Source organism: Lytechinus pictus, chromosome 17 (assembly GCF_037042905.1).
Source record: "Lytechinus pictus isolate F3 Inbred chromosome 17, Lp3.0, whole genome shotgun sequence".
Taxonomy (NCBI): Eukaryota; Metazoa; Echinodermata; class Echinoidea; order Temnopleuroida; family Toxopneustidae; genus Lytechinus; species Lytechinus pictus.
The window spans coordinates 2,170,619-2,194,513 of record NC_087261.1 but is presented as its reverse complement, the minus strand read 5'-3'; the positions used below and the strand labels follow the sequence as shown (position 1 = coordinate 2,194,513).

Below are 23,895 nucleotides of genomic sequence, written 5' to 3'. Positions count from 1 at the left end.
AACAAACGTATTTGTGCAATGATTCAGAAGTCTTTAGAGTAAGATGTTCCATGTCTCAATATTCACATCAAATTTTACTGCGTTATATTCCAAAATCGGACCACAGACCAAGTGTAAGGTGTGCAGTGGCTTCACATTCTTGCCTATACATACAAAATGCACACACACACTTCTTGATCATAATAATACATTTATTCTTGTGTAACATCACATTTTACAAGACAGATAATAGTTGGCATCAAAGACAGTATTTTTTAAGAAGAAAACAAACAAAGCTTCAGCACTCCACATACACAATTTGGCTTTCGTCGTTACAGTAAGAAAATACCAATATGATTATACAATAACAATGTCTTTATATCAATCTACATGTATATATTGAGTACTTGCTCAATACCTGTCATTTCCAGGTTATCTGGGTTACACGACTTTACCATCTTGTGATTAGTAAAACCTGTATCATAACCAGTTCATAAACTGAATGCAATTTTTAATCACATGATGAAAGAGCCCACTTGTGTCCAGCTTTAAAAACTATCACTTTAAGAACATTCAAATACATATGTTACCAAATACCATCCAAATTGCTATACATGTCCCTTTTTTCAGCTGAGAGATGTATACGATATGTTTTGAAATAGAATTAAATGTAAAGAAAATCTTGTACATGAATTTCAATAAACAAATCACATACATGAACAGTTACAAGAAATATTCTTATGACATTCATTCATCTGTTCTGTTTGATTGCTGGTGCAATTGCATAATTTACATGAAAAGTAACAAATTTACTCAAAAGTTTGCAATTGATCGTGGGGGTTGATTTTTATGATTGATTACATTGTTTGTAATATGCAATCAATCATATAAATCAACTATACAATCAATAGCTTATCTTTGTGATAAGGGTCCCTGGAGTACTAATGTAGATATGTGCGCTCTGTAGTCATAATAAAGTAGACGCTTTGATAAAGCAAAACAAAAAAAATTATTCTACAAAATTGTCATAAGCATACACCATAAAGCAGGGTCGTACATGTATATTTTGGTAAATACTTTTATTTTCCAGCCCATTGTTTTCTTGAATAGTTTATAAATTGATATTTATATGCAATTTGTCTAATAAAGAATGCGCTTTACCAATAGAAATTACATCATGCACATTAAAATAATCTTAGAGCAGTACTAAATGATAAAAGAAGGACCTATTCAAATAATATCATGAGTGTTTTGGGGAAGGGAGGGGGGGGGGCGGCTAGGGGAATACATGGGCTTCAACTGTAGATTTGTCTTGGAATAATACACACAATATTGTGTTCTGTACATTGTTCTTAATGAGAATACAGTTACACAATTTTATAAAAATACAATAAACAGCTGAGAAACATGAGCACAAGAAAACATGCAACATGTATTTTTACATTGAATACATAGAGTTTTTATTTTCTAAAAACCCTGGCTTTCAAAAAAACAAAAAATAAATTAAACTAAAGTAGCTTGGTCTTCACAGAGCCTACACAAACAAAGATACCCATTTTTCCCATATTTCACTTCTGAAACGAAGTATGTACATATGTTACATAATCTACAAGTATTTTATGAAAGTGCTGTGTATAATACGTATTGAACAGAAAGTGAAAGCTAAATTCAGTGTAAAAAAAACACTTCATGTGCCTCTGAAAGTGATTGTGGCTGTTAAAAAAGTCATTTCCCTTTTAATATACAGTAATCATAAATAATACAATACAAATAAAGCTTGAATACAAGTAGTTAGTTAATAATTACACCACCATTATTGCAAATCTAATGCATTTTTCAGGCTAAGAAAACAAAGATTGTTCTTTTGTTCAACAGAAACCAAGATTTTATGTATAACATGCTGACTGAGTTTAAAATATCAATGGCACTTAAATATTTAAATAAAATTAACATTTAAATTAACGTCTATGTCTAACTCATAATAAATTCACAATAAATTATTTATTTACAGTGAACAGCAGAATTACACACAACCCTTGTAAAATGTCATGACCTACTTGCTTCGATGAGTCGAGAAAGTACACTGATTGAATAAAGACTTATAAATATTTTTGAACCTACAGTTTTGATTGGCCTTTATTAGCCAGAATTCTGCCTAATGAACAAATTGTCACAGTAATAGGACCTCCGTCTTACAACAAAATGAAATTGAGTTAAATCAAATTCAAATTGAATTTAATAATCTAGAGTACATACAGTACATGACTCAATTCTTCAGAGTAGTAAGGTACATTATAACAACAAAGTAATTTAAAAATAGGTCATAATTAAAACATACATGTACATGTAAAAAGATAACATACACACTACATGTAGCAGGGGTTCACGTTAGCAAGGGCGGAAATCTCTCCCCAAAGGTAGGGGGACCAGGGGCTGGAAAATTTGACAAGCACAAAAAAAAAGGGTTATCACCCCTTAATACATGTTTTATTTCGATATTGAATGATTTATTTCCTTCCTTCATAAAAGCCGCAAAAGAGTAGGAGGAACATTTGATATTGTGCACCCCCCTACTATTTTGGGTAGAGGGACGTGTCCCCTGGGATTTCCGCCCATGGGTGTGAGTGGTCACAAATAAAAAGCTTAAATTAAGCTGAAAATAAAAACAATCTGAAATCAGCTAATAAGCTGAACTCTCACACCCCTGATGAAGGGTTAGGGTTGCAATAGGGTTTTATGTATAGTGCTAAACCCAGGGTTGAAGTTTGTCATTGAATTAGTGTGTGGAATGAAGAGGGTAGCAAATGTCACTGAACCAGTTGTGTATGTCAGGGTTAACAAAACCTATAATTTAGGCGGAGACGGCAGCTTATCATCTTTACCATTACGCCAAACATAACAAATATGTCTGATGCGGAAGACTACACATAGTGGCTGCTTGATCAAAACACTCCAGTCTTGCGTTATTTTCTTTTCATCGACCAGGATTCGGTGCAGTTTTTTTGTTACGTAAAAATTTCCACCGGACATTCACATCCATTGTGCGTAGTCTTTCGTATTTTCTGCATCTTCAGACGTATTGCTGACGTTACTTTTGTCATTTTGTGTAACAGCATCAGTCGTTGCAGCCTCCACATAGATTACAGGCTAGGGTTAACAGTGATTTTCTATTAATTACATAATAATTTTTCTTCCTTTTCCCTATTTGTTTTACCGTTACATTTCTTGAGAAATGTCCTTAAATATGCCATACATTTAAGTGTACATTGATATCATATTTCCATTTCAATTGCTCTGCTTCCATGATTTAAATCAGAATAAAGCATGAAAAATGAATGAGAATATCAAGATTATTATGAGATATAGACATAAATAATCAAAATCTTAGCATTTAATCGTCTGTCAGAGACCAAACAAGTGTTTAATGCATTATCAAAGCGTAACAGTGCAAATATTTGAACCCTGGGCCTAATAAGTATCAGATGACTACCACTGAACCTAGGCAGGTATCAAGTCACAACCATGTTCAGATTTCTTTGTACCTTTTAATTCATTTACATAATTATGAATAACATAAGTGATAAGCTTTCATCCTCAAATCATTGTGTCGGTGCAAGAAAGCCCTTATGCCTAACACAAAACTTTCGCGCATCGCATGCATGCAAAAAACGCCTTTAGCAGCATGCAAAAGTACATTGCCTATAAAGGGGGGTTCTGCATCGATGCAGTACGCAAAAATGTTATGCTAGGTAGGGGTGCACCAAACAAATTACTATACAATTTTGTAGATTATGTCCCAGACAACCTGCACGCCAATTTTCGGCGCGATCGCGCGGCCAACAAAATATACCATCGTTAATGGCAGTAAAAAGTTGAAAAGAAAATAAGGCAATCTAATGTACCTTTGAAAAAGTATTCCCTTCATACTGTACAAGCCTCAAGTTCCACATGGTTGTAAATAACAAAAAGTAAGGGAAACATACACATGTACCTAAAAACATATAGAATACATTATTCCAAGAGAATATGATTTCCATGTTACCTGATACATGATGACAATGAATTTGTTATCTACCAACCAATACAGGAAAAAAATGTCATTTCCAAAATACAATTTACTTCATATTTGCCATAATAATGCAATTTTCACAGCAAAAATTAGTGTATCTAGTCTTGCATTTATAAGATTTCACTTTGAAAAAAAAAAATCTTAAAAACAATTTCCTTACACCTAAATTATTCTTTTTTATCTGAAAGATAAATATCTTCCATATCAGAAATTACTTACATGTACTAAAAAAACAGTACTGTTTATAATTTACAAATTATATTCCTCAAAACTCACATTAGTGCACCTTTTAAAACCCATACCCTCAATTTTAGGCATTCACATAAAATTACTTTTTCTTACTTAAAATTCTTATTAATATAAGAAAATAAATAAAATTCCCTCACGTTCCTCAGTAACTATTTTGTTCATGAGGGTAGATGTAGATGGATTAAGAGCTTGAACATTACATGTACTATATTGTGCAGAGAACATTATTTTCATTGGGCAAAATAATGCACCATAATAGTCTGTATTAAAAGAAACATACACCCCTGTAAGGATATGTACATCAGCATATGAGTTCCAGCTTAACCAATTACCAGCTGGAATTGGGTGATTTCTGCACAAAGCCAACAGAAATCCAAAAGCTATTTGTCAGCTAGTTGAAATAAAAAAAATTGCCAATATGTTGCTATACCAGCCTGTAAGGTGACTCTATGACATAATATTTACCTCTGTTTCTCAATACATGATTGACATAATAAACTTGGGTTTATATATTCCACTCAACATTCCTGCACAGATAGTATGGTGTCATAATAAATAAAAAATTTGTACATCTTAAAAAGACTGAGTAAAATATTGCATGCTCATCGAGATTAATGATGAATAAAACCAGAACACAGTCTAGATTCTGCTGACCCACAAGGACGAAAAGCTGAGAAGAACTTGTAAACACCAGTAGGATAACTATAACACCTTAGCTGAGTATAAGTTTAGTGTTGAAACCTGGTGTTAGTGTTTGACACTCCTCCCACCAGCCACAACACCAAACTTGAAATGAGGCAAAAGAGACAATTCTTGTAAACAGTATTTCCTGAATATAACAGTAACATACATTTCACGTGTTAAATGTATAAATTTCAAAACTAGAGACCAGTAGAGATTTCTGCACATAGCTTTCCATTAAAAACCAATGCAATTTTCATAACTTCCGTGTGAGTAAAAAAAACTTAACACCTCACACAAATCCTTAATTTAAGGGAAAAATATGTCATGAATGCATAATCATTATATATGGCCGGAAAGAGTATCTTCTCCCAAATAATTTGATACTATATTTATGTGGTATTTCTTCACACTTGGCTAATAAGTAGGTATTCTTTGCCATGTTGTAAATGTTGATTTGTGCCAAAGTAAGGCATTCACTGAAATGTGTAAATCCAGATGCCAATGATGTCATAATCGTGTTGCATATCCATTGCAAAATGCCTTTTTAATAATTAACATTAAAATTGTTTAATAAGCACTTTCTAGTATCACCTCTCAAGTTGATTTCATTGAAAAGGGATTTGCAAACATGTGTACTAACTTATGCAGGATTATATCATTGGCTTCTGGATTTATTTATTGCAGCCATGCCTTACTTTGGCACAGATTGAACTTTACATCACAGCAAAACAAATACCTCCTGATTATCCAAGCGTTAACACATACCTCATAATTATGGTATCAAATTATTTGGAAGAATGATACTCTTTTCAAACCAAACATAATTATTGTGTGTTCATAACATATTTTTGTCCTTATGTTGGGTTTCAATGTTTGTTTGTTTTTACTCACACTGTAGAACCATTTCAAACAGTATTGAGAGTTTAAATGGCACTAAAAGGTTACTATTAAGGTACCTTGTCAAAAGCTTGGGATGAGTCTTTCCTGCAAGCAGCTATTCATTACAAATCCTCACATTTTTTCATAGATAAATTAAATAGAGAGGGCTGGACAGCCATAATGAAAAGACACATGGCATCCTTATAGCAGGGCCCCTCCTTACAAAGAGTTACGATTGATCCAATCAATCGTAACTCTGGAAATCCATCAGTGTCATAATTTTTTCTGCAGGAAATTTGCACAATGTCCTTTGTAAAAAAGGAGAATTTTCACTAAATTTTCAAGAAAAGAATGAATGCATGAATATACATCATAGTTAGAAAATATTTTGAACAAACATGCATAATAGATGTTGATGTTGCTGGCCGTCCATAGTTGTGATTGATCGGCTCAATCGCAAATCTTTTTAAGACGGGCCCAGGATTCTTCCTAAAAGACGCAGTACAGACTTATGAAGACAAGTTGCCTAAACCCACGGTAATTTCTACATTTTGAGAGTGAAAATTCATTCAATGTACACAGTTGCAAATCATGATCACAGTTACATTGTTAGCTTTGATAGATTGGTTCTAAGGTATATTTGTTACAATTTTCACTCAATATATCATGTGCAGGTGTGTCTGCATGAGTTAGATCGTTTGGGATAATACAAATTTGTTCAAATTAAGCAAAATACTAACCAATTATAACCATTCTCATGACAACACTCCTCAAATACACCATTCTGACCCTTACCATTAACACTACACTGTAGTTAAGTCAGCCCTATTACTACAGAGAAAGGGCAAGTTGAGAGAGCAGAAATTTGATTAAAATTCTTGGAATCTTGTGACAGCCATATAAATATTAATTCTTTTAAGGATATCACAATTGCTAAGCTTTACAACCACCCCTATGAATGAAAACATTCCTTTTCCTTCCCTCTGGGCTGCTGTGCTTCAATAAACCATTCACCAATGAGAAGGATCAAGGGGCTATATAAGAGCTACTAGGTCATTGGGCAGTGTGGCCTTAGCCATCTTTTGCGTTGCGCCCCTAGAAGCAACGGCTTTCAACGGATGGACGAAGCCTCCCGATACTGCTCTCCTTCCATGACGAAGAACTCCTCTAGCTTCCATTGCAGCGTCTCAAAGGTCGGTCTCTCCATGGCCTTAGACTTCCAGCATTCTAGCATGATCTCATACAGGTCTGGAGGACACCCGGGAGGGTTGGGCATCCGGTATCCCCTGTCCACACAGTCTAGGACCTCCTTGTTCGTCATTCCTGGATAGAAAAAAGATGAGGTGGTTCGTCAATTTGGCATCCATAAAAAAAACATGTTCAGGAGAAAAGAGTATTCGAACAGGAAACCTTTTTGATTACATACATATGTAACTGAAGAAAACACACTAGGGAGTAAAAACTTTCTATAACTTTAAAACAAATTTTGTTTACACCTTCATTGCATTGCTCCTCCCATTTTACAATACTAATCATACCATCAATCCATAGCAAAAGACAAGCATAACAGCACAAATTATAATGTATGAAGCAATAGTACAAATAGATGCAGTTCCGAGCCTTTGATGTGGCCACCATTATCTGTTTTCAGTCGGTGAAAGCAGATTTTTACTTTTTCTAGGCATGATAAATGTGTCTGACATCAACCAAAGATTTCGAGATACTAAATATTATTTGAGGGTGCAGTGAACATATTCTGGTGCTAACTTCTTATTACAGAATACCCACACTTTAAATCTCTGGAGTTGTGATACATGTTTACTCATTGTAAGAGATAGTCCTCTAAAAATGTACAAATTGTAATGTATTGCCTTTACATTGTATATTCTTATTTGGCCTTACCAGGATATGGTATCCTTCCATAAGTGATGATCTCAGTGAGTAAGATACCAAACGACCAGACATCTGATTTGATGGTGAAACTATGATAGTTAGCAGCCTCCGGAGCCGTCCATTTGATGGGGAACTTGGCACCGACATGAGACTCGTAGATCTCATCCTGAGACAAAAAAAAATCAAATTAACGATATAATGAATAGTGGACTTCATAACAAATAATGGTATTCAAAATATCAACACTTTGAGCTATTGTTTAATCAATCAATATGAAATAATGAAAAAACGTAAGCAGAATGCAATATATTTCATGAATATGTTACATGAGTCATCTTTAAGACAAGAATTTTAATATCAGCATATTTTCATGATCTCATTGCTTCTTAGTTCATTGAAAAAAAATCTGCAAGGTTGTTTAATAGCCCCTAAATTGTGAAAAACACCATGAAACATTCAGCTTATAAGGAATATAATGTAAAATAGTGACTCAACTATAAATCCTAGAATGTGAAATACTATAATACTCAACAAAATGCAACAAGGTTCATGTATGGATGTGGATTGTGATATATGCTCTCAATTCGGTATTCATGAACAAAATGCATTGAACTTAAAATAAGACCATGTATTCATAATATACATCAAAGATTATATGTGAAAATGAAAAAGAAAATGAAAATCCATATTTTATTGTTCAAAATAGACATGAAATGAAATAATCTGAAAATTTGCTTTGCCCAATTGATCATTGGCCCGGCCTGGCAGCCGATGTGCAGCGCCAGATCGTTCGAGGCTCTATCCCTTTAATCGTTGAACGCCAAACAGGGTAGCAGCAACTCCCATCTTTTAACGTCTTTTGGTCTGACGTGGCCGGGGTTTGAACCCCCGACCTCACGGTTGTGAGACGGATGCTCTACCAACTGAGCCTACACCGGTGTACATCTAAACCTTATCAAACAATGTACAAAATGAAGAATTCCAAGTGGAATCGTGATAAAAATGAGTGATGTAATTACGAACATATAAAACACAACTTTAGTACAATGTCAAATAATGTAAATTTGGGTAAATCAAATACAAATGCATCACTTTAACATTTGAATGTAGATGACAACCTAATAAATCTTTATGTGGCAAATGATGGGTTAACTATTTGTTCTATCAAGCATGTCCTCAAGTCACCATAAGGCAGAGTGTTTTTGTTATTTTAATTATCCCTACATTTCTGATTCCCAAAACTCTCCAGAAAAATCAAGATTATTTGTAATGAAATATGAGAGAAGTGGGTCATTTTTATAATTAAAAGAATGCTTCCACTTTTGTTAAATCCATCCAAAAGTGTCTGGATAAATGGAGGTCAATTAATAACTTGTATCCTTCTAGTTTAGAGTTTATATGGGAATTATATGGGAATTATAGAGATGACCTCGATAGGTATAACTTCATCTATAAAAGACAGCTCTATAAACCTAACATTACCCCCCCCCCAAAAAAAAAAAAAAAAAAAGTTTCCTCCACAAATGACTTCTAGAACAAAGGTAAACGTGTCATATCCCCCTTTCCACGATCCTCTCTATTGTCATCAGATGCTTTGATAAAGATTAATTCTTTTCATTATGTAATAATAGAAACCCATTTCATCTTGACATTTATATTCAGTATCTTCTGGCCATGAGAGACATTTAAAAAATAGAGCAATGTTTTTTTCTGATAAAAGTTTTTTTTTTTAAGAAGAGCAGACTGGCCTAATGCATTCAGCTTTTTTAATTAATTCAATTCAATTCAATTCAAAATGGTTCATTAAAAATCCTTTCTTTTGCGGCAAAAGCCGAATTGCGAAAGTTTACATTTCAATAGAATAGAAATAGAAGTAGAACCAAGTTGCAGTTTTTATGGTAAAATGCAAATGCATTGAAATATTTTGTTGCCCTCACTTCCACAAAACCAAAAAATTAGCCTTGAAATTTGAAAATAAACACAAGGTATAATCTACTGTGAACTTTATCCCAAAGGATCTACATGTAATCACTACATTTTCAAAAGGCTCCAACTTTAAACCATCTTTGTAAGCAAACATAGAACAAAAAGTAAATACTGCAGTTGCTCTAATAGACACTGTACATTCATTCATATAAACTACAAATATGTGGAATGTAGGCCTTGCACAACTTGCTCCAGAAAAGGAAAATCCCCTTTTTGGGCCAAAAAATGATCTGAATAGAATGCAGGATTCTGTTCGAATATGAGGTCAGACAACAATTTCACAATGGAAATATTTTAATAACAGGTGCCATTACGCTGATATCTTTAGGCTTTCTAGGTTGTACCAAGGTTAGAGATTAATAGACAAAACTACATATGAGAAACTATTATCTGATTGATCAAGGTCGTTTGGCTATTGGCCGTTTCCATGGATACAGTAGTAGATTGTATGCTTAATCACAATCATAGTTATAATATAAAGCATATTAGCTTTACTTATCACTTATGTTATCAGAAGTATTAAAGCACTCTACAAGGCAACATGCAGCATAATTACCACAAATATTGGTAATATTTGAGTTATATTTTAGCTTTAACCTTTATGCGCCTAATAAACCTTTTTCCAGCAAATTAAACTGAATTTATATAAATTTGCAGTGAATTTATAATGTTTGAAAATAAAACTACAGACACTGGCCACTTCATAAATGTGTCAACCATGCAGACTTTTAATGTCTAAATTTGAAGTTGAATGCAAAATATTGTTAAGACATGTTTCAATTAGTTAAAAATCAAGTTACATTTTGCTTGTGAATTGTATAAAATTGCCATGTTTTCTAAAACACTTTTCAATTAAATTCACGCTCTAGATGGGGGTAATTGCATATTACATATGTACCAAGTAAATGATAGTTATTAATCACTGATAACTTATCATGGTCATACCAATTATATTTCACCTTGGCTGCGAGAAATATCTAAAATTGCTATCAAAATGGATAATCTAGGCAACGTTCTGATATTGCCTGCCTGATGGCAATCAATTAAAAAGCCCTGAGGTTTTGAGCCATGGACGCTGACAATATGAATTCGGAGTCATAATTTTTATAAGAATACATTATTAGTAATATGTTAATAATATGCAGTGAATGATATACTGCAGGCTAGCATGCATATGTTCCATTAAGGAAGTAGGTTTACTTTATAAAGTCTAAATGTGATAAGTTTCCAAAACATGCTTATTAAATTCAAGGCACATAGAAAAAGAAGGAAATAAATGAAAATTAATCCAAAAAATATATGTTTCTCCTTTTAAGCATAAATAAAAGATATCATCTGGACACTGTATAAAACGCTGTCAAAAATTGTAAGCAACGCTGCTTAAGCCCATCACTCTAACAAATATTGTTTAAACAAACATTGACTAACGTAGATTAAACAATTTTGTTAGACTGCTCAAACCAGGGTTACACCAAAACTGATTTCTCCTGAATTAATTCAGACAGATTCTGCCTGAATATGGCCTGATTTGGATAGATTCGGTGGATTCCGAACCTATTCGTCTCTGATTTGGGGAACTCCTGAATCAGAAACGAATAGGTCCGGAATAGGTCCCGAATCAGAGCAGAATCAACAAGAATGGACTGCCCAGAATACCCTGAATGCCTCCCAGAATCAAACCCAATTCCATCCAAATACATCCCGAATGAAATTTGTCGTGGCCACATTCGGGAGTATTTTGGAGGGTGTTCGGCTGGTTTTGAACATTTCAAACGAGCTGAATCCCTCCACAAATTTTCCAAATCCCTCCTGAATTTTCTCGCATTCGGGGGGTAAGAACAGAATACTCCCGAATACGTGTATTTGGATGGATTCGTAGCTGATTCGGTCTTGGTGTAACCCAGGCTCTTAACAGCATTGTTTAAAATTTTAATAAGCATTCTTATAGTAACAGATGCACAAAACTTTTACAACTTCCAAACCCACATCCTTACCCCTTGTCTCCCCACACTCAGACTCCCCCTTTCTCTCCCTCTTGATCGATTGATTGGTTTCCTCCAACGAGATATGCGTCATACAAAGCGTCACTCTTGCAGAATGTACACGATCACATTCAGAGACCAATAGAAAAATAGGAAATCTCCTCCCTATCCCTCTTTCCCCTTTCATCATCTCCATGTGATCATAAGAGGGCCTAGATAAGCTCAATTTATAATGCTATACTCATCATTAATGTCATGATCAACGGAATCACCATCACTATTGTCATCACCACACTAACACCACAATTATCATCCTCATCACTTTCACCATCATGATCATCATCATAATCATCATCATCATAATCACCCTCATTATCATACCATCATTATCATCAACATCATCATCATTACCGTCATCACCATCATCATCATTATCCCATCATCATCACCATCATCATCATCCCATCATCATCACCATCATCATCATCATAATCATCATTGTGTCATCAGTCATCATCATCCTCATCCCCATCATCATCCCATCATCATCACCATCATCGTATCATCATCACCATGATCATCCCATCATCATCACCATCGTCGTGTCATCAGTCATCATCATCACCATCATCATCATCATCATCACCATCATCGTGTCATCAGTCATCATCATCACCATCATCATCATCATCATCATCCCATCATCATCACCATCATCGTGTCATCAGTCATCATCATCACCATCATCATCATCATCATCATCATCACCATCATCATCACCATCATCATCATCATCCTCATTATCATCATCCCATCATCATCACCATCATTTCATCATCATCATCATCACCATGATCATCCCATCATCATCACCATCACCACCATCATCGTGTCATCATCATCATCATCATCAATCAATCAATCAATCAATCAATCATCATCACCATAATCGTGTCATCACCATCACCATCATCATCATCCCATCATCATCATCATCCAATCATCATCACCATCATCGTGTCATCAGTCATCATCATCATCATGTCATTCTCCTCCTCCTCCTCATTATCACCACTACTCAAATAACCATCATTATCATCATGCGACAATCATTACCAATATCAATTCGCATATTCGGCCAACTTGAACCACCTACAATCACTGCACAATCTCTATAAGCATCCCATCAAGACAATTCCCAATTAGTTTTAGAAAGTGAATTACTTGAAGGAAGTTATTTGTTAGAAATTATAAAGGCAAAATGCACGAACATGCAATAGCTGCTTGATCCTCTACATAATCTAGACTGAAGTGGGACCTACCAAATCAATACATTACCCCCAACCAATGCAGGTTGACAATTAGAGTCACATGACATGGTTTTATTTGACCACACAAGGAATATTCCAATGATGTGCAACTATTAAAAACCTACCTGATTCTGAAAAAGAAAAACAAAAGAGGAAGAAAGGTAGGGCTCATGAAATGTGTGTAAAGAAGTAGAAATTATTCTTCTTTATTTTTATAGGGTTATCGCGGGGCCCTCCTCCCAAAATAAAGCTGGTTTTTAGGAGAAAGTTGAACTACAGAACTTTGTGATGTTTTTTCACATGAAAGGGGACAAATTTATGGCAGTCTTCTGACAGTTTTTATCTTTTTCCTTTTAAAGTTCTACTTACATGTACTTAAATAATGAGTTTTCTTTTTTCCGCATTTGTGTGTGTTAAAATCTTCAATTCTTTCAATTTTAACCAAGCAGAATGTATGTGTGTATGCATGGGGATTAGTAGGAAAACTGCCCCCTCCAGCTCCCGATAGGTTCCACAGCCCAGTCTTGTACCGTACATACTGTACATTTAATCTTTGAGCCAATTTATCTTTGCAAAGGCAGGCAAAATGATATTAATACACCAAATATGAAAATACATGTAACAATACATTTTGAAAAAAAAAGTTTGTTAGCAAACATATATACCTCAATAGAAAAGTACAAAACACTACATGAGCAACAAGACAACATGTTGTTAGAGTACACTGGTTCAAATTGATTGTTAGACACATAAAGATGATCAAATATGCAGCACAAATCATAAATACACTTTAGGAGATAATAATTTAGTTGTACATGTATGTTTGACTCATGTGTAATAGTCTGCACTTCACTGAAAATGTCTGAATGCACAGACTACTTATTACTTCTTTACAGAAGGTCCCTCTTGCTCAGAAAATTGAAACAGCAAGTTTCATAGGTACTAGTCTCGTGTGAAGACCCAATTATTGATCAAAGTATCAATCAGGGTCTTAGCATGCAGACTAGTTGTGTACAATAGGCTTCAAGATGGCAACCAGAGGACCTGACATCTATTTGCAGTTTACATCCTCTCTGAGGGATGTATGAATTCATACTTTTCAAAATGGCACAATTGTATGATGATAATTTCAACCTCATCCCTCCAACTTTCCTAAAGTGGATCCAAGCAAAATAATTTTCTTATACATCCATGCAAGAAGTTGAACTTTCACCTGGAAGCTAGGGTAGCAGTGACTATCACATGATCGTTGCCCCGACCATGTGGCTGTTCTGTCATCTATTAATACACCACCCTCATCGATATCAATAATGTGATGTAACCAATGACAAACCCTAACATAATGCTTTTATTCTTCCTCTTTCTAAGCCCAAATTATTCTTCCTATCCCGTCACTTGAACGCCTTTGTTCGAACGTCACAATGAATTATCATATCTTCTATTTCCGTCCCTCATCTTCCCAAGTTTAGTTCCTGATGCGCTTGGAAGCAGGCCAGGGAGTTTGTGCACTTTTTCTCTGATGCCTATCAATAGTTTTTTGCTTGGCATGTGTGAAATAGACAAAGAGAAATCTTTACATAGAGCTATGAAATCTCTTTAGATCTTGAATGTCATATTCCTCATGCTCTTGTTTTACTGTATGATGTTACAAGATAAGTCATGAATTATTGCTTTCATGTTTTATGGGTCTCTATTATCAGCTTTGATTCATAGTCGCATAGTAAATCAATATCTTGAGGAAGATCCCTCAAACGTATTGCGCGGTGTACTACATGTATGTACTCCTACTACTACTACTACTACTCCTCCTCCTCAGTATTAATATGGATTTACTTTGTGATTATTTTTGATGACATATAAAATCTTTTCCAGATTATTATTGCACAAAAAAAAGATAAGGCAGAGAGATACAAATAGCATTCAACTACATGTGCTGCACATGATGTGCATGTGCAAAATGAAGAAAAATATTGAGAAAAAGTAGGCTTTATTGCAATGTTATCTTGAAAAATGATTATAATATCATCATAAATAACTTAATCCTGATTTCTGATTACTTGAAATACTCTAATAGAAAAGGACACTTCTCATTTTCATTTCCTGTTAGCTCACCCAAATCTCCTCAAACTTGGATAACAATCACTTTTTTTATAACCCATCCGACACAATTAGTCAGCAAAGACTTAAAAATTGCATGTATTCATAAGTAACTGTGTGTACATGAACATGTATGGTATGAAATTTTGAGTACAACATTATTCATTTATCACAATGCCAAGAATATACTACAGTATTATCTAATTGTAGAACTCTTGTACATTCTTAACCCATATGCAAAGATCTGTTTTTATCCTCAAAATAGCAACAACTGTGTTTCATATTCATTTTCATACATTGAACAATTAAATGGGTACTTCAAAAATGTATGATAAAAGCAACATTTCCACGAAATTTGCCAAGTTGCAATTTTTAAGCAGTGATTGTGTTCTTATCACCATGTTGTCAGTTAATTATTTAGAGTGTGTAATGGCTGACATTTTAAAGTTCATCAAGGAAAAGCACCACATACTACATTAGCATGAAAATTATATCAAACTTTCAGGTTTATTTTTCTCTTTCTAAACATTTTTCATGTGAAATTGCTACTAGTCAGAATAAAGATAAACTACAAGAAATGTTCCCTAAAGAAGACCTTGTACATGAATTGTTACATGCTGAAGAGACAAAGACAACTGATTTCTTTGAGCCTTAAGCACATGTTCACCACAAAGTGAGATAAATTGTAAAAAGTGATAGTCTGAGAGGGGAAAAAATGCACGGGGGATTGGGGTAATTTTGCCCCCTAAATGTTCAAAAGAACCCTAGAAATTAAAAAAGTCGCAGAAAATCCTCATTCACTGCATCCGATTTAGGCTGTCAGTTGAGAGAAGTAGCCCCCCCCAAAAAAAAAAAAAAAAAAAAAGAATTATTTTCTTTTTTGGCCTGTTGCTAGTCATAATACAAATGCCAAGAATGCCCTCATCTGTAACACTCTTGTACAAAGTAGTCCATTTCCAAGTTTAGGAATACATTTCAGTTCAGTTCACCAACACATGTTCAAAATGACTATTAGAGGTTAGAGAGAAAATTAGGTCAGCCAAGTCAAGAGGCACACAAATACTTGATGCATCATTCCCCCCAACCATTTGAACAATGAAATAATGTCAATCGAACATGCCTAACATTTATCAGATATTGTATAAGGACCAATTAGAGGGCAAGATATCATTGGTTTGAAGGATTAAACAGGAACTGTTGTTCAATGATATTTTTAGTATAGTTTTGGTTAATGGGGGAGCTTGATTGATGTATATTGTGATTCTGTGATCTTGAGAGTAATAAAAAAATGCTTTAGCAGAATTCCTGAAAGTCTTGTGTATATTTGCCTTAATAAAAGTACGGAGTAAGAGCACAGTTGGACATTCTGGCTTCAGTTTCTCATTATATAGTATGTCAATGTCTTTATTTTCTTCTGATGATAAAGTAAAAGTCACTGAGATGCCTTATCCAAGGTCTGAGCCATTTTCCTGCAGGAATCCTGGGCCTGTCTTACAAAGATCCAATCAATCGTAACTCTGTGGAAATCCATCAGTGTCATTAATTTTTCTACAGGAAATTCACAAAATTCCCTTTGTAAGCAAAGGAAAACACACCAAATTGTCAAGAAATCAATGACTTTATAGATATACGTTCATATCTAGAATTTTTTTTTAACAAACATGCTTTTCATATGTTGAATTTGCTGGCTTTCCATGGTTGTGATTGATCGGATCAATCGTGACTCTTTGTACGACAGGGCCCTGCTCTGCTTTCATTCCTGGCTAATCCTTCCATTTCAGTATATAGACTACACCGATGGGGAATTCAAAAAGGCTGCTGTGAAATATGCTGAGTGGGATGTCTCACAGACTTCTCTTACAGCACCTTCATTACAAACCATGCATTTAGTTGATTTCAACTAAATTAAAAACAATATTAACCAATTTCTAATAAACCGCTACTTTACCCCCAGCCATTATCTCTTACCATAACCATAACTAACAATAGTTTTTTTTTCTTTGCTGCAACAAGTTATGTGTATCCCTCAGACATACTCATACATCACTGGAATCCTAAATGGATAGTACAATCTTGGTTGGTCCTCTCAAGTCAAAGTCAGTTACGTTTTGGACATTCTTCTCTTCAACGAGCGCATTCCCACTTTTCCCAGCACTTTGCCACCATGAAAAGCTTCTTTAATATATATGAGTTATCAAAGAGTATTAGTAAACAATTTGTTCTGATAGTCTGCTTGCATCTTTAATGTCTCCACTGGACAGTACTTACCTACATCCTGGCTAAGCCAAAGTCTGCCATTTCTTGAAGTTACCTCCTCCTGCAGGTTCCATCATACTGCATTAGTTATCAAAGGTTTACTAGGTAAATCTCAGTGTCTTCGCTGGACAGTACTCACCTTGATCACCCTGGCTAAGCCAAAGTCAGCCACCTTGCAGATGTTGTTCTCTCCCACCAGGACATTCCTGGCTGCCAAGTCTCTGTGGATGTAGTTCTGTGACTCTAGATAAGCCATACCAGCGGCTACCTGGGCTGCCATATCAATCAATATCCTCAGCTGAAGAGAGTGGCCTTTGGCTGTAGGGGAAGAAAAAATGTGTCACAAAAAATTCTTGTAAGTTAATTCCACTGCACCTTCAAGAATTGGTTGCATGGGTTCAAGCTGATTTGAAAGAGTGAGAGGAAACTCAGGAAAGGGTTCTAAATTATCAGATGAACACGACATGATAATGAAGTGAAGATCTATTGCATGAACCAAGAAAGCACATATTTCAGAAAGAACAAATTCATATTAAAGCATATTAATATGTTATATGAATTTTTAGTACAGAGGATGTTTACCATGGAACTTGTTTGAAGATTGCCTGACAAAGCAACAACTACATGTATGCCATTTAAAATATATTCAAATATGTTTACTTTATATAACCAATGCTTTTCTTGACAACTTGAGATCTTTCCTGATGAGTGTCAAATGTTACATCTTATCATAGTTCATCAAAATAAAGGCTAATTAAATGGATTTTTGCGATTCCACTGAGAGCAGAGGGAATCATTAAAAAAAATCATTTTGATGGTCCTGATTATTCTGAAACCTGTTTATTTCAACCATCAATACCGCTGATATGATGAAACAAGGACTGTCTTTAAGGTCCCAAATCTCTTTGAGTTTTTATCAATGCCTTAAATCTACTTTACGAATCACTGGCTTAGATCTACTTGGTGAATTGTTTCCTTTGACTTGTTTCTTGCTACAGGATAACCCCATACTGGATATGTCAACACTGCACTTGAACCTCAGACAGGATATTGATAATTCATACAGCCTTATTGTAAGTGAAAAGAAGGGGTCCATTCCCACTGCTACAGAATAGAATTGGGCCAGCCATCCATACTTTATAGGCCAATACCAAGAAAGGAAAATGTTCCCATAGATATGTAGATACATTGATGTGAATAGGGGAGTGGCTGGCAAAATAAAGGTATTTTGGTTACTGCATATTCATAGAACATGGGCTGCAAACCTAATTGAAGTTAGGCCTATAATTAGTAATATAAACTAGGAGTGTAAAATCTGTCATAAAAATATATAGGCATAATCATTCAATAGTAAAGAAAATATGAAAATAAAAGCCTACATGAAAACTGATATTTTACAGGCAATGATTTCAACAAGCATTTATCCATCTATTTGAATCATGAAAGCCAATTTATGGCATGTCAATGTTAATACCCTTTCCAATTGAATGAATCCACCAGATTTATGAGATTAACGGAAGACACTTGTGGTTTATTTCCATCTGTCTGGCTACCAAGAATATTGTTCATTGATTGTATAAGGCTCCTAATTCCAAGAATTTAATAATAATTCCTATTGACTTTGACTTCAGGTTGACTGTCACTTTGTACATGTACATCTATAGGAACCCAAGTAATAAATTCCAAGTAATAGACATACCATTGTCATAAGAATAACATCTTGTTTTTCTTTCTTTTCACATCAGCTTTATTTTATACTAACTTTTGATTATAAACACTATACATGTAACCAGCAACACAATAAGATATTGCTATCATCATCATCACCAATACTGCCATCATTACAATCATTATCATTATTAAGATTACCATGATTTTTAATTTAAATCTTAAATCACTTACAACGTATCAACCCCACCAACACCCCCCCCCCCCTTCCTTGGAATTCAGGATTCATTGAATTATGTACATCTCTGTGATGACTAGCTCATTATTCATACATGTTAGATGTTAGGTTGGCCAATGCATCATCTAATTCATTGGTTTCACCAGTGTAAGTCTAGATAACTATTCCTTTTTATCATTAATCATTGTTCAATATAAACTCCCTCATGTACACTGATTTACTAAAAGTCAAACATCTTTTGGTCAGTTCTCTAACACAGACTCTATGCAGTGCCAGTGACTCAATTTCGCCTCTATTTTTTGTCTCACCTGCATAGCAGAGTGAGACTATAGGCGCCGCTTTTCCGACGGCGGCGGCGGCGGCGGCGTCAACACCAAATCTTAACCTGAGGTTAAGTTTTTGAAATGACAGCATAACTTAGAAAGTATATGGACCTAGTTCATGAAACTTGGCCATAAGGTTAATCAAGTATTACTGAACATCCTGCCTGAGTTTCATGTCACATGACCATGGTCAATGGTCATTTAGGGTCAATGAACTTAGACCATGTTGGGGGAATCAACATCAAAATCTTAACCTAAGGTTAAGTTTTTGAAATGTCATCATAACTTAGAAAATATATGGACCTAGTTCATGAAACTTATACATAAGGTTAATCAAGTATCACTGAACATCCTGCATGAGTTTCACGTCACATGACCAAGGTCAATGGTCATTTAGGGTCAATGAACTTTGGCCGAATTGGGGGTATCTGTAGATTTACCATCATAACTTTAAAAGTTTATGGATCTGATTCATGAAACTTGGACATAATAGTAATCAAGTATTACTGAACATCCTGTGCAAGTTTCAGGTCACATGATCAAGGTCAAAGGTCATTTAGGGTCAATGAACTTTGGTCAAATTGGGGTATTTGTTGAATTACCGCCATAACTTTGAAAGTGTGTTGGTCTAGTTCATAAAACTTGGACATAAGAGTAATGAAGTATCACTGAACATCCTTTGCGCATTTTAGGTCACATGACCAAGGTCAAAGGTCAATGAACTTTGGCCATAATGGGGGTATCTGTTGAATTACCATCATAACTTGGAAAGTTGATGGATCTTTCTCTTGAAACTTGGACATAAGAGTAATCAAGTATCACTGAACATCCTGTGCGAGTTTCAGGTCACATGATCAAGGTCAAAGGTCATGTAAGGTCAATGAACTTTGGCCACGTTGGGGGTATTTGTTGAATTACCATCATATCTCTATAAGTGTATGGGTCTAGTTCATAAAACGTGGAAATAAGAGTAACCAAGTATCACTGAACATCTTGTGCGAGTTATAGTAGTTTTCAAAATCAGCACTGCTGCTATATTGAATCGCGTGATGCAGGTGAGACGGCCAGAGGCATTCCACTTGTATGAAGTTAGAAAGTCTTTTTCACTCTGTCTTTGCATTTGCATGTAAAATATAAATAGGTATAAATATGTATACATCTATATACATGTACTTCCCCAACTCTCTCTTGCATCCATTAGTGACCATATCCTAGCAGTGCCAGTAAACACAAATTCTTTTATAATTTATAATCACTTCCATAAACTGTGTTAGTTCACAATTCGCTCAAGAATATAAGCTCAGAACAACAAGATTTGATCAACTGATCAAAGTGGTCTGTGCTTTAATACATTCTATTGTTGTTGAGGCTTAATAATATTTGAAAATGGGACGTAAATGTACAATAAATAAGTAAAAGAATGCATACATGTTCAATTATATCAGCATTTTTTAAGACACAGTGTAGATATCTTAAATGATAATCTCCAACCATTCTTCCATTGTCAAATCACTGGATCGTCCCCTAATCCATCTCCCTCATTCCATTCATTTTTTTTTCTCTCCTCTCTTCATCCCCATCTCTTTTCCTCCTTCCTCCCCCCCCCCCCCTCTCTCTCTCTCCCCTGTATGTAGTATAATCTCTCTTTTGGTCGGTTTGTCATTTTTTCCCTCTCCCTTTCTTCCTCTATCTCTCCCCCTCTCTCCATCTCTCTCCAGTCCTCCCCGGATCAATACCGATGACCATCTCATTAATCATTGATGCCTTGTCTTGGCTTCATCTTCTCCTGCTAATCAAAGAGGATTTTATCATTTCATTCTACTCCTTTTCATCTCCCTCCTTCCCTCGATTTATTTTCAGTTGGTCAAATCCCAATTTGTCAAATTACCAACTCGTCTACTATCAATTGGTCTACCATCAGTTCGTCCATTATCCACATGGTCCAATTGCCATTGGGTCCACTCACCATAACGTCTAATAACCAGTTGGTCCAATAGCCATTTAGTCCATATACCATTTGGTCTAATTGGACTAAATGTTCATTGGGCAAAATGAATGCAAAGATAATGGACATTAGACCAACTGGTTATGAGACAAAATGGTCATAGACGAATTGGTGATTAGACAAAGTGATGATTGGACCAAATGATTATTGAACCAAATGGTTGTTAGACAAAATATTGGACGGCTAAATGGGGGTAGACCATGTGGATGAGTTGGCAGTCAACGAATTGGCAATTTATCCTTCCCTCTACCCCTCTTGGGATGCCTTCACACCCCCCCCCCCATCAGCTTGTTATAATGTCCTGTTTAATAATAATTAAAAAACATCCATCTATTGAATTATTTTAAAAGGGCATTTACTATTCTTATATGATTGTAGAATTCACCCTCAATTTTCAGGATTGAATGAGGATCAGAAAAATGTAAACTTAGCAATAAAATTCATGTTCATGAATTCAGAAATAGTCTGCATTATCTTCTATGAGTGCTGCAAGGACCCAGTGTGGATCATTGTCAAGGTAACCACTTCTTCAATCGGAGAGTATATTCAGAGCGCCATGGAAACACAATTTTCATACTTAATATAAATCTATTGAAGTTTGAAATATACTGTAATGCAATATAAGTGGGCTTGTACCTTTATATAATTTTTTCTCATATTTTTTTTCTAAAATGAAGTTTCAGAAATCTGGACGTCCAGATTGTTTAAAAAGTTGAAAATCTGGAGGAACGAGATAAAATCTGGACAGTTGGCAGGTCTGACATTTAGTTGAAGTGTGAATGAAGCGCTGGTTGTTAATACCTAGAGATGGTATGCATACATTAGCCGTGTCCTTACATACCATCCTGTGGGATAAATGACTGCTAACACTGCAAGGAGAAATTATTTACCAAGAGACAGGGGTTGATTATCAGAGATGGAGAGAATGGGGAAAGAGATGGGACAAGGAACAGGAGAGACGGAGAGAGGGTGGGATATAAACAGAGAGGGGGGACATGAAGCCATAAACAGAGAGGGGGACATGAAGCCATAGACAGAGGCCCATATTCAGAAGTCAAGGTTAACTTTGGCCATAATGGTCAAACTCTGTGCTGAAATTATGAAAAGCCAAAAATGTTAAAATTTTGTTTACATATATTGTACACTTCCTTGTTGTGTTCTTTCTCCCAGGGGTGTGAGTGGACACAGATAAAAAGATCTGAAACAAGCCGATGAGTGTTGAAAAAGTCTGAAGTAGAAAGAGGTCCCATACATTTTGCACAGAGGAAAGCAAAAAATAAGCTTAAATTAAGCTGAAAATCAAAACAAAACAAAAATCTGAAATCAGCTAATAATCTGAACTCTCACACCCCTGTTCTCCATGTTTTAGTGGTGAATTAATATATTTTAGTTATAATTCCAAGAAAGTTGTGAATTAATTTAGCGCTAATTGTGATGGCACTAATAAACTGAACCTCTATAGTAAGGATTTTTTTGTCACAATTGGCTATCCATAGTTAAACCACAAAACCAGAGTTGAAACCAAGCCAGAGTTCAGAACACGGACCAGAGAGTCTTGATGATGACGCACTACATATGGCTTAAACAGAGGTGTTAAACTACACAACCAGTGTTAACAGAGGACCACACCAAGCACTTTACACCAGTGTTAAATCCATGGTGTAACACGATCAGTGTTATAACACATTCAGCATGTTATTTCAACACTCTCTGACTTTATGACCAAACTCGATGGTGTATTTGTAACACCTGATGTGGTGCTCTCAGGACTCTGACTTGTGTAGTTCTTAACACCAAAGTTTTACAGCATATGCCTTCTTTGGAATGAATTAAACTCCCAGTGTATTATTAAAACCTGATGATGTGGTGCTCTCAGAACACTGAATGGTGTTGTTCTTAACACCAAATTTTTACAGCGTATGCCTTCTTTGGGATTAATTAAACTCCATGGTGTATTTTGAACACCTGATGGTTTAGTGCTCTGAGAACACTGTTTGGTGGTATTCTAAACACCTTGTGGTATTCTAAATACCTTGGTTTACTCTATATACACTTAAAATACTACTTACGACTCTGAAGGTACTCTAAGAGAGATCCGTTGATCATGAGTTCAGTGACGATATAGATAGGTTGATCTCTCGTACACACTGCATAAAGCTGGATTAGTTTAGGATGTCTGAGTTTCTTCATTATCTGGGCTTCTTTCAAGAAATCATCTGTGTTCATTGTATCTGCAAAATATCAATAAAAAGGGAAAATTAAATTGTAAAATAAAAC

General features: G+C 35.2%; 1 protein-coding gene across 1 annotated transcript; it reads right to left on the bottom strand.

The window, feature by feature from the left end:
- Window positions 1-170: 170 nt before the first annotated feature.
- On the bottom strand, window positions 171-23,845 carry LOC135157320 (tyrosine-protein kinase Src42A-like). Its single transcript, XM_064112490.1, has 4 exons — window positions 23,688-23,845; window positions 17,524-17,702; window positions 7,763-7,919; window positions 171-7,183 (listed from the first exon to the last, which is right to left on the bottom strand). The coding sequence occupies exons 1-4, from the start codon at window positions 23,842-23,844 to the stop codon at window positions 6,972-6,974; spliced, it is 705 nt and encodes a 234-aa protein (XP_063968560.1). The 5' UTR covers window position 23,845; the 3' UTR covers window positions 171-6,971.
- Window positions 23,846-23,895: the final 50 nt, after the last annotated feature.